The following is a 13567-nucleotide window of genomic DNA, read 5'->3' on the forward strand; positions in this document are numbered from 1 at the left end:
CATAATGATAAACAAGAGTTCTAAGTTTAAAAGCCATATGTCAAATAGTTTTGACAAAACGTGGACTTGTATGAAAACAGAACCAATTTCCAAGTCCAAAAAGGGCCATAATTCAGCCAAAATATACGACAGAGTTATGTACCCTTTCCTATAGATAGACACTATTATACTAAATAAGTGATAAAAGTTTCAAAGCCATATGTCAAACACTTTACACAAAATATTAACTGGTACGAAAAATTTAACCAGGATTTCTAAGTCAAAAGGGGCCATAATTCAGCTAAAATCCTTGATGAAGTTTTGTACTCTTGCCTATAACTGGACATGGTAATCGTAAACAAGTTTTGAAAGTTTCAAAGCTTTATCTCAAAAGACTTTGTCAAAATATGAACTGGTACAAAAAACTTAACTAAGATTTCTATGTCGAAAGGGGCCATAATTCAGCCAAAATCCTTGACGGAGTTATGTACTCTTGCCTAAAACTGGACATGGTTATGGTAAACAAGTGTTGAAAGTTTCAAAGCTTTATCTCAAAAGACTTTGCCAAAATATGAACTGGTATGAAAAACTTAACCATGATTTCTAAGTCAAAAGGGGCCATAATTCATCCAAAATCCTTAATTGAGTTATGTGCTGTTGACTATAACTGGCCATGGTGATGGTAAACAAGTGTTGAAAGTTTCAAAGCTTTAACTCAAAACACTTTGTCAAAATGTTGACTGGTACGAAAAACTTAACCAAGGTGTGACGCCGACACCGTGGAGAGTAGGATCTACTTATTCCTCAAATAATCAAAAGATTACCTGCTTGAGCTTGTTTTGTAGATTTATACACTGTTTCACAACATCACACTTTTGAAGTAATTCAATAGACTTGGCTAGTGTTGTTTTGTCTGTGACGGCTGACAGTGTATGTAAAGGCCTGCAACATTTTTAAAAGAAGGCAGTAGAGAGACTGGCAAAATTGAGGGCATGTACAATTCAAGCAAGTGAGGTCTATATATTTTGGACACTAAGATTCTGACTTCTAAGAAATATCGAATGTCTAATTTGCCATATAAAATACTGCTGAAATTTCACTGAGGTATCTATTTATAATCAGGCTTTCAAGTAGTCCCTAACAAATATTATGGGCTAATTTTAGAGCCAAATTTAACAAAAGAAAAAGATTTCAGGACCTATCTTGGGACTACAAAACTGAAAAAGAAAAACAGGATTTCACTTGCCTATGTTGTTTGCCGGACAGTATCTTGTAGAGATAAACATGGTTTTACAACATCACAATTTTGAAGCAACAAGCTATATTAAGTTTATATAAGTAATTAAAATGCTGATGAAAAACCAGGACATTATCTTTAACAAGCATCAACAGATCATGTGTATGTGAATGCAAAACACTAGCAATATATTGCATGTTGAATATCTATTCAAATACTGTAAAATCATTAAAATTCAAGGTGAGATTAATTTTCATCAATTTCGTGGTTACATCAATCCGCAAATTTAAAAGTTTCATAAAATAAGCAAATATTCAATTAATTTTACCTAAAACTTAAAATTCTTGAATTCATGTCCCCTTGAAATGTGCCTAAATCACAAAAATGTTTGCCCAAAAGTACAATCATTTATGCATGTTCTAGTACTTTAAATTAGACTTAAACTACAGACCGATTTTGAAAACTTTCTAGAATAGGAAGCTGTCGTTTTAACTGAGTAACTTTTTTTTTACTTTGTTTATGACTGATGTTGAAAAAAAAACAATATATACCCTTCTCCAAACTCATCAAGTTCGAATGTATATGTCTCTTCAACAACCATGGCATCGTGTTCAACAGGTGTTGCCGTGGTAACTGGTGAAGGTGCCGACTGTTGCAGGTGAACGTTGTGCTGCCACCTCTGGTGCTGTTGGTTGCTTAAGTCATAACCTGCATCCCCGTCATATCGCCTCAGGTTATCTTCATGCATGTATTTTTTCTGATTGAGCCCTAAGGGGGTGTCACCAGGGATGCCACTTTGGAATCCACCTTTCGAATAGTTTTGCATGCTGGGAGGAGATCTGACCTGATTAAATGGAGTTATAGATGGTTCTTTATCCATCTCAAGATCCAGTGAAGACATAGAGTCCTCTTGCCTCCATAAGCCTGGATTTGTAGGCTGTCCCCATGTCACATTATGACTCTCTGGGTGTGCCAGTGGCGATGCCCTAGAAGATGGTTGATATAATCCTGGGAAGCTGGAAGGGTTGTACGCTGATGGCACCCCAAGACCAAATCCTCCGGCCTGGGCAGCTCCCGACTGACCAGCAAACATGCAACCCTGGGCTTTGTATTCTGTCTTCGGAACCACTGGCCCTTCTGGACCTCTTGCCATCATTACCTCCCCTCCCTAGAAATGGTAAACATCACATTAAACAATACATTCGCATAAACATTTTACATAATGCCTAAACATGTCACCGATTCTCTGACTGGTGTGTTAATCAGATCTAATTGTTTCTGTCTGAGATAGACAGATCACAGTTTCCTGAATGCTGTAGATCTTTCAAAACAAAAATATGAACTTGATCTGACAAATAAAATCATTCAATTATTTGCAAGTGGTAAGTCAAATGTTTAATACAAAGTTCAAAGCCTACAAACACATGGCAAATATATGTGGGCTGCTGGTGGGTGCTGGGAAAGGTTGATAGCACACTGACACATTATAGGTTATCTGGTGAATACCTTGGTAGGACCACCATTAACAAGTGTGAAAAAATTAAAGTTAAATACTGCACTGAATTCATAAGTCTTTGGGACTATTCTAAATTCACACTCAGTCTGACACAAAATTATAATATTATGAGAAATATAACACAGCATATAGTTGAATCGTCTGAAAGCAAGACGGAAATTGCCTGAAGCAGCCAGTATGATAATTTCCCAAATTTATCATTTATATAAATAAACTTACCGTGTCAGAATTAAGGTTGAGATGCCTTTCAAGATCACTAGAGAGTTGTCTGTCATCATCCATAGCTGTGTGACAGTCGGCTGAAATGAAAAACCATGCAACAAAATGTACAATTTTGACAAAATCTTAACAAGAGGGCCATGAAGGCCCTGTATCACTCACCTGACCTATTGACCTAAAGATCATCATGATAGTTTCATTAAGATATGGTCATAAATGTGGCCTCTAAAGTGTTAACTAACTTTTCCTTTGATTTGACCTGGTGACCTAGTTTTTGACCCCATATTACCCTGATTCAAACTTGACCTAAAGATCACCAAGATTAACATTCTGACTAAGTTTTATGCAGATACATCATACTTTTCCTTAGATTTGACCCGGTGACCTAGTTTTTGAACCCACCTGACCCATATTTGAACATGACCTATAGATCATCAAGATTAACATTCTGACCAAGTTTCATTAAGATATAGTCATAAATGTGGCCTCTAGAGTGTTAACTAGCTTTTCCTTTGATTTGACCTGGTGACCTAGTTTTTGACCCTACATGACCCAGATTCAAATTGGATTTTGAGATCATCATGAGTAACATTCTGACCAAGTTTCATGAAGACACAGTCATAAATGTAGCCTCTACAGTGTTAACAAGCTTTTCCTTTGATTTGACCTGGTGACCTAGTTTTTGAACCCAGATGACCCAATATCAAACTCGTCCAAGATTTTATTGAGGGTAACATTCTGACCAAGTTTCATTAAGATTGGGCCAAAATTGTGACCTCTAGAGTGTTAACAAGCTTTTCCTTTGATTTGACCTGGTGACCTAGTTTTTGACCCCAGATGACCCAATGTCAAACTCATCCAAGATTTTTATGAGGGTAACATTCTGACCAAGTTATATTAAGATTAGGCCAAAATTGTGACCTCTAGAGTGTTAGCAGTCAAATTGTTGACGACGGACAACTGACGACGGATGGACGACGACGGACACAGGGCGATCACAAAAGCTCACCTTGAGCACTCTGTGCTCAGGTGAGCTAAAAATCAAATATATATTGTAATAAGTTTGAATTCTTTACTTCAACAATTTTAAGAGAGAAAGTATTTACAACATATAATAACAACTGTCAATCCCCAGTCTATTTGTTTAGCGACTGACTACTGTACCCCTAAAGGTATAAATTTCTGTTGTTTAAATAGCCACAGCACTGCAGTTTTTCTACTCTTTTTTTATCTTGCATTTTATGAGATCTTTCTCACTTTTAACAACTTTTCACATGATGTGCATCTCTTGCACCTAGTATTATAAATGATACTCGTAAGAGGCGTGAGGCAGTAAACATAGATAGATAGATAGATGAGCTTCATCAGTCTGTCCCAGTTATCTAATCAGAATAGATTTTTGGTACACTGTAGATAAAGTTATATATAAAAGCCTGTGATTTCCAACACATTTTCTGTGCACAGAGAATGGATGTACTGATGAATAGTATACGAATGTGGCTATAATACGACAGAAGCGGAAGAAGTAAACCAGTTACCGGATAGATACAGTACAGAAAGTCAGATGTAAATCTTACAAAATTTAAAAGTTTGCCAGTGAATGGTTCCTCCATCAGGCTCAACATCTTCATCCTTTGATAAACTTCTGTCTTCCATTTTCTCTTCTTTTTTTCAATGATTCATTACAAAATTCTTTAAGGAAAATTACTAGCAGATACTGGAAATTCCGAAATTACGTCAGATTATTTTTAGTAACATGGACTTTCCAAAGTTGCTGGTTGCCGTCGTGATCGTTTACATTCGGCAAATCCCTGGAACCAGCAAAAGTTATTCTAACACGAATACATTGGTGTGTCGTTATCATCTATATTTGAGGACAAAGTCATTGTGAACACTATGGTAGCGCTTTCATACTTTCGCACTGACCTGGTCAGACGAAATGAGTGACGTCACGCTCTATGTCATAGATGATGGGAAAAATGAATGTCTGTACTTTTTAACGTTTTACATTTTCATAAATGATAATACCAAACTATATTGACTATGTTGTAAAAAATAACGACAAATCCAGTGACAAAGAAATGAGATAACAGTAGGTTAGTCTACTAAATAGTTTTTTTAACCCCAGTTAAATTCCATTTAATACTCTTTCACAATTTTGTCTTTCCAGGTACAATTCTCTTCTGTGCTAGAAATCAGTACAAGCCTCAATGGAGTACAGGACTATCAATCCAGAGGTCTGGGGTTCGAATCCCAGTCCAGGCGATAGAAATTTCTGAAATGCTCTTGAGTGTCCCCCATCTAAATAGGAGGTAAGTACTGGTTCTTCCCAGGAAAGACGGCTCCGCTCGTATCTGTGCTATAACTCATGGTACGATTAAGAACCAGACTACCTATTCGTAAAGAGTGACACACATGGGCTAATTAAGCCGAACAGGCCTGTATCTAGGATGTTTCTCTCTCTTTGTTCTGGAGGATTTGTTTCAGTGCGTCCTTCTAGTCAGATTGCTCTGTGTCGTACAAGTAGAGGATGAATTCGGCGCCCCGAGTGTTGCCTTTGCGCTATGTTAAGCGACTTTGAACATGTTTATCATGAAAGGGGTGCTATACAAATCTGGTATTATATAACACCCAATTAACTTAAAGCAAAAAGTAACCGGCCCAGATAATGCCAGACAAGAACGAAGTCACCAAACCTGTCATTTTTTACAACTTTTATTTTATAAGACACTTCATAAAATTATAACAGTCTTTATTGCTTAAAATTACCACATAAATTACAGGAATATGGTAGCATTAACTCTGTCATCCATTGGATAAAATCTTCCTTAATGAACTCGTTTTATTGGAAGGCACATCATCCTTAGAGTTTCTACAGGGGTGCCATTGGACCCATAACTTTTCTTTCATATACTAAGGACCTTCCCGATGCAGTGCTGTCTAAGATTCTTTTGTTTGCCGACACTGTTAGCTATATACTTTAATGGACCCTTACTTTTTCTTCATATATTAATGACTTTCCTGATACAGTGCAGTCTCAGATTCCTTTGTTTGCAGAGGTCACTGCTGATAATAATGCTTAAAAGTAATTAACATACTATATATTGTACTATACTCTTCAAAATTACCTGGATACATTCGTTAAAAATGGGAAAGCATTAATTCCGTTTAATTACAAACAGCGCGCAGTATTTAGATTTAGATTTGCTGAACAAACTTTCATGGAACAAACATATTCACAATATACGCAACAGCAATTGCTATTCAATATTGGTTTTCTCGTCAGGATTAACTACTCGATATATGATATGCTGGGATGTATAAATTTTCATGTGGGCTACGAAGGTCGGTTTTTCTAATCAGATGCCCGTCAATGCAGTGCCAGAAGGTGGACCTGATGTCTTCCTACACGACCAAAATCTTGAAAAGTTGACATTGTGTCGGTAAAACACTACACCCAACAAAAAGCACCATCAGCAACATCAACAACCACCACAATCACAAAAACAGTCTTGTATGACAAACGAACTTGGCTGGCATACTCTAAAAGGCAGACAGAAAAGACGTTCGACGGACTTTTTCTACAAAACTGTTTAAATGGTTTCGCGTTGATTGGCATCTCTATACCATCATGCCTCAGCCAGCCTATGAGAATAATCGCCACATATATACCCAAACATCCTACAGATAAAGTCCATATCAGAAATAACTTTTATTTGTTTTCATTTTTCTATGTAAAATTGTAATTTTGGACTGTCTTAAGCTGCCCATTAAACAGGCCTTGAGACAAGGAACAATTGGTTTTTTTTTATGGTAGACAGGAAGGTAGGCAGGGAAAACTTACAAAATGTTACTACGGCGATTATGTCAACAAACATGACAATAGTTACATGCAATATATCGTGACCAGTGTTGGGAACAAAACACTTTGAGTCATCAGGCAGACAGCAGTGGCATCGCCCCTCTCCGATAAATGGTGTATCACATAAATATACTGTCAAAATAGGCATTTCAGCAGAGGTTTACCTTAGATGGCGGCACAGATCTCCAAGAACTTGACGGGCTACCATATCTCGATACATTAAAGACATTTCTGTTTCTTAATTAGGACGATGTAGGGAAACTGTTGCTAGACTTCAACCAAAACAAGGCCAACGACCCACATAACTTCGTATCTGCTTCCTGAAACACTGCACAAAAGATATCAGCCAAACCTCCTTGCTCCAAGGCACCACGCCAGATGATTGGAAAACGCTACTGTGTCTTGAAGAAAGGTTGCATTTACCGCATGATAAGGCGTGGAGCAAGCCAGTTCTGTGTGGGATCAAAACACCAAAAGTTCGAAGCGGTACAGAGGCACGTTGCCCGATTTGTCGCAGCTGACTATTGAACCACATTCAGCGTATCACAGATAATCAGAACCATTGACTAGTGAATCAATTCTGCATAACAGAACAGCGTACTAGCTGTTTGTTCCCATACCCATACGGCCATATATCTTCATGCGACATCAATATCTACCAGAGGTCATCACGTCGGATATCTTGTAAAGCCAGTGCGCCATGACAATTGCCAAATGCTAAATGGCAATTTTTAAAATGATAAATGCCTGTTAATAAATGTCAAATACGAAATTCTTAACTCTACATACCATCTGCTTTAAGCCTTATACTTAATGCTAAATGTCAGATAGAAGGCCGGTGCGCCATACTTATTGCCGAATGCTAAATGATATTTAAATAGTACTATGCAAAATGATATTTGCCAAATGCTTAATGTTAAATATTGACTGCCCTACGGTACTTGTCAAACGATAAACTCTAACTGTTCATTGCGAAATGAAAAACAATAAATGCTTATTGCTTAGTGCTTATACAAAAAGAGTTGAATATGTAAGTGTATAAATGCATCCTATAAATAGTCATGGTTGGTCTTTGTTACATATCTTTGTCTCTATTGCAAACGTTTGGTCCATTGTTGTTATGTCCAGCAGAACATGTAGAATATTATATGTCTGCAAATAATCATCATTTACATTCATTATGTTGATACGGTTAAGAGACAGAAATCAGCAATTAATAACTTCAAAGAAGTTGACGATTAGCATTTATCATTTAGTAATACGTATTAGCTATTTGAATATTGGAATAAAGCAATTGGTATATAGCATTAAGTAATCGGCATTTTAAATTAAGTAATTTGCATTCAGCAATGAGTAATAGTTAGAATTTAGCATTTAATATATGGCAGTTGGCACTTAGCATGGCGCACCGGCCTTCCGTAGTATGACGTGTTTTGGGATATGATACTGCTAGAAACCATGCAGGCTGACAGAACATTTATATTTCCAATACATGTATTATTTAAAAGTTAATTATTTTCAGCTGAGATATTAGCGTTATTTCAATACATAATTGTTATTAGAACTGTGTTTCCAATACTCATTAGATGTATCCTCAATATCTATGTGGAAATAAGGGATGTGTCGTAGTGAATGGCTCTAATTAGTGACAGGTGACTGAAACAATAGGAGTTCTTACGTGATTCGGATAGACAAAACGACAGTAAGGTAACAATATGTACTTTTATTGTTTTAATTTATGAATTGTAAGCTACAATATAGAAGACTGACTGAAAAATAATAGAATGGAAAGAGAAATCTTTTAATTAGGTCATGAGTCATCATATGCACCTGTCAGAGTTTGTCTTGGAAGGACAACGATAGCCTGACAATAAGTTAATTCAATATGAAAGCTATTCTTAAGCTATTCTCCCTATTAAAAAGATATGGAAGTTTGAAATTTAAGAAAATTGCTGATTATGGAAGCAGCCATTATGTATGTTTATGACGTCATTTACATACTGCTGAATTCTTTATTTAGCAAATTACCTTTTCAGTAAATTGATTTTATGTTTCTCGAGTGTAAGATGTTGGACTGACTTGTATGGTTTAGTTGCCATTTCTATACCATCATACCTCAGGCAGCTTAATTAAGAAAATAATCGCCTAATGTGTTCCTAACATCCTATAGATAGAACAATACAACAAATACCTGATATATTAGTATTCATATTACAAGTTATAGATAGAGTTTATGAAGTGAATTCTTCGTGAAAAGAAAAAACGATAAGGAGGGAAATGGGGCGTAGCGGAGTGACCGAGCGGGGTTTCTTTTTCTCGAAGAATTCTCTCCATGGACTCTATTATCTGACATCGTGTGAAATCTACGTTTGACCAATCAGAATGGCAGTCAGTCGTGTCGACGCCCTTTGACAGCATGTAGAGCTGTTTCCGAAAATTATTGCTACAGTCACACTGATCTCCAGGAAATAAGAAGCCGCATTTTCTTTAAAAAATAACTTGCTCTGACTGGTCAAAAAAGTAGGCTGCACACTATTTGTACTTGTAAGCAACAGCTGCTGTCATGCAACCACAGATCTTATGAGCTTGAAATCTGTACTTTACGCTTAAAAGCTGATCGCTAAACAAGTCTCAAAATTAAAATAAAACAATTGACCAAATACGCATTAACCGTTAGCAGTAAATATTCAATTCTGACATTTGGTACACAAAGAATGTGGCATATATCAATTTGTATTTACCATTTATCACCAAATATTTGAAATTTAGCATTAAATAGTTTGCATAGAAGCATTAATTAATTTGGCATTAAACATTAAGCATTGGCAATTTGCATTCGTTCTTTATGCAAGAATCCTTGCCTATCTGATATACCATTAGTTATGAATCCAACAGTACCGTGTCTTTATTTTTATTGAATGTTACAACGATGTTTACTAAATAAATGTTGTGTCGTCTTGTGGTACATGGCATGCAACGTGACACAACGAAAATCCTGCAATTATCCCATGCCTTATATATTTTATCATGTAAATTATAATATCTTCAGAATATTGTGCAATAACATTAAAATATTCCAAACTTAGATTATACTATGAACTTCGTAATTAAAATGCACACTCACAACTCATGTCGATCGCCATTATTTACAGGACAAAAAGCAAGTTTTGTGTGAATGCAAATCTATGACAGATCTATGAACACTTTTGACACACTGGCAGATATTCGCGGGAAAAGAATATCCCACGGTATTTACAACAAATACATTACAGCGCTGGCACCGCCGTATTGGCCTGTTCTTAATTTCCATAATTCATACAGTCCCTGTATGTTCACTAACGTCTTCATGGTTACAACCATGTTCCATCTTTTTCTACAGGTAACTACTTAACTGGGAACATAACTGATACGCTATACTTTGTTAAAAAATCTAAAAGTTCATACTTCGGCAATATCTGGTTCAAATCCATGCATTTGCAAATCACAATTTGAAAAGCTAAGTAGTCTCTTTTTAAATAAATATTTTGCACTGTACTGTGCAGGCAGCTGTCATAACTTCCCAAAAGAATACAGAACCACTTGTACCTAAAACAGCTTGTCCTGTTTAGTGTATAAGCTGACAAATGAGTGAAAAAACGGCTCAATGTTTGTTTAAATCAGTTTGAAAAGGATAGCACCGCATACCTGACACTGGCGTTAAAGACCTGTTTTGCGACCAAGAAGCAAACGTACAATTTTCTGCGATTCTAATAGCTATAGATCTATAATATAATATTTTTCCTTAATGTGAATAAAAACAATGATAGGCATCTTAACTATTCTTTAAAATCACTGTGCTTACTACTTGTTTTGTTATTACTGTCATCATTGGATTCATCTAGAGTCTAATATTAAAACCAGTTCGAATAATTTCAACACCACAAATGATAATGTGAATGTGATGGCTCGTTAACTGTTTGGATTATCTTAAAAACTGGTTTATTTTCTGTAAGGTGTAACAATTATACCACGTTTTATCTCAGCTGGAATGTATTTAGAGATTAATACACGACAGAGCCGGGCCTGGAGGTGATAATCGGCCCGGAAAATGAATAATGAATTCGGGACCGATTATCACCTTCCGGCCAGACTCTAGCGTGTATTAATGTCTTTAATACATATGTTTTGTTGCACTACTCAATGGGAGTTGACTCTAGATTGCGATGGCTAAATAGTTTGGGGTACTTTTGGCTCAGAATTTGTGTTTGTTCGTAGTCGGAAGCAATTTGGGATCTACAGTAAACTTATTCTTGCACATTTAGACAAATTAAATCTACAGAATTTCTTGTCGGTAAGGAGCTAAGTAAATTCGTAATGTATTTATCAAACTCATCAAATGGTTGGCCATTCTAAAAATGTAAAACAACACAGTTCATGAAAAAAAAAACTGCAATTTTATTAACAATAGCAGATTTATGTTTATGAAAAGCAGTCATGACAATTTCACTGAGAAGAACATCGTCGAAATTGTTGCGAATCATGCTGTTTTACAAAGCATACTCGAACACTGTTGAAACTCGGAAATCTGGCTGCAAAGTAAATATGTGCATGTCCTGTTTATTACTAATTTTAAGCCAAGTATTGTAATTCTGCGATAAACAACGGTTTACCGTGTAAACCAGTGACAGACCATTATGACGTCCATGATGACGTTTTATGTAGGTATTGGTTTCACGCATACGTGTACTCCGGACGGATTATGATTAAAAGTTAGGCCTATTATATATAGTAACATATGTATTAAGCCTTTCTTATCACTACTTTTATCAGAATAGAGAGGACATTCACAATATGCGTACAATGAAACTTTTAAGTGTTCAAACGTGATGCCGTTTTGCCCCTTGTGCTTTATCACAAGGACATGAAGAAGTAAATGATTCGATTCCCTCACTTGTAACCATTGCAGTAATGTCTGGTACACACTCAGGAAAAAAACTGAGTCTCTGACTCAGATACTGACATAAGTCTTTTTACTTTGTTTTATAACCGTCATTTAGCGTGAATAAAATTTAAAGAAATACCCACTGCTCGAGGATGCGTTCCTGGTCTCTCTATATATCGTTTTATTAAATCGCAGACATACCGCCCCTGATAATGTTCGAAGTATTTCGTTGTTTGATGACCAACGTTCAAAATACCAGGAGTATCAAGTTCTAGCATTCCTATATATTTTCATGACATTCGTTTAATACTTTTTGCGATAGGTATAAATATATATATATATATATATATATATATATATATATATATATATATATATATATATATATATATATATTATGATTTAACGTCACACCGACACATGATAGGTCATATGGCGACTTTCCAGCTTTAATGGTGGAGGAAGACCCCAGGTGCCCCTCCGTGCACCAGGGTAGAACCACCGACCTTCCGTAAGCCAGCTGGATGGCTTCCTCACATGAAGAATTCAACGCCTGAAGTGAGGCTCGAACCCATATCGATGAGGGGCAAGTGATTTGAAGTCAGCGATAGGTATAACACTTTTGACTAACTGACAGACGCATGTGCGGATCCAGCCAATATTCTCAGAGGGGGTCCGACCGGCCCCCTCACTAAGACCAGGAAGGTCTAGGTAATACATACCAATCGTTCGAGCTGTGAGAAACATGTGTCTTTATACATTAAATAATTTGATGTTTTTGTGTTTGTGTGTGTGTGTGTGTGTGTGTGGGTGTGTGTGCGTGTGTGTGTGTTTAGATGTTAGTCGTATAAAAGAACAGGAATTGTCTTTGTTGAACAGGCTGAAATAGAAAAATTCGCGGTCCAGCTAGGGGGTCAGGGGGCATGCTCCACACCCCCCCCCCCCCCCCCCCCCCGGAAAATTTTGAAATTCAGGGCTTCATTTCCTGCATTCTGGGGCATTTTAGGAGCATTTAAGGGCACTTTTTCCGCTTCAATATTATATACAATATACTCCTTATTTTCACAGTTTTAAGGACTAACCTGTTAAGTATGGGAAAAATTATAAAATTAAGTATTCTTAAAAGTAAAATTCTTAGTTTCTTTGACATAATTAACATAAATATGAATTACGTCAGGGTCTTATGTAGCAGCTGCCACATACATTTTGAATGCAATCCTAATGTTTCTTTTTCGAAAAACCGTTTTTTTCCTTCTTCTCTTCATTCCTTTTTTTTTTTGATTTTCCAGTGGGGACCGGACCACCGGACACCCACTCTGGATCCGCGCATGAAGGCGGACAGACGAACATACAGAAAAACCAAATCTATACCCCGAACTGCCTAATGATTGTATTATAAGTAGCCAAGTCTTATCAACGCATTTTACCTTATCAAATTACGCCGACAGCTGTGTTGTTTATGATCAGATGTACTCTGTTACCTGTCTGGCTATACAATGATGCGCATTATTATATGAAAGTTTTATATGCGAAGTGAATAGAGTTGGAATTATATATAGGTTGACTAGTAGAGACATAATTCCAGTAACCTATCCTGTGGATCTGGCATAATCTACCCGAGTTTGCCGAGAGAGGAAATAATTGTTATGTTTTGGAACACAAATAAATTCAGGTAAATTGGAAGTTCATATATCATGTATTTGTTTTTCACCAGCAGTTATTGAAATGTGCATTAGATGATCAGTAAATTTGAACAGGACAATTAAACAGCGGCAGGTATCGAACTAATTCAGATTTTCGAGTTTATCAGTGTGCCCAATCACGTGATCTTGC

General features: G+C 36.5%; 1 protein-coding gene across 2 annotated transcripts; it reads right to left on the bottom strand.

The window, feature by feature from the left end:
- Positions 1 to 803: 803 nt before the first annotated feature.
- Positions 804 to 4724, bottom strand: LOC123560770 (uncharacterized; the record flags this gene model as incomplete). Of its 2 annotated transcripts, none has more annotated exon segments than XM_053534094.1 (4): positions 804 to 921; positions 1768 to 2384; positions 2952 to 3031; positions 4529 to 4724. In XM_053534094.1, coding segments are annotated over 4 exon segments (894 nt in total), but the record flags the coding sequence as incomplete, so codon positions are not given.
- Between the last annotated feature and the right edge of the window lie 8843 nt (positions 4725 to 13567).

The sequence above is a fragment of the Mercenaria mercenaria genome, unplaced genomic scaffold, assembly GCF_021730395.1.
Source record: "Mercenaria mercenaria strain notata unplaced genomic scaffold, MADL_Memer_1 contig_3363, whole genome shotgun sequence".
NCBI classification, from domain to species: Eukaryota; Metazoa; Mollusca; class Bivalvia; order Venerida; family Veneridae; genus Mercenaria; species Mercenaria mercenaria.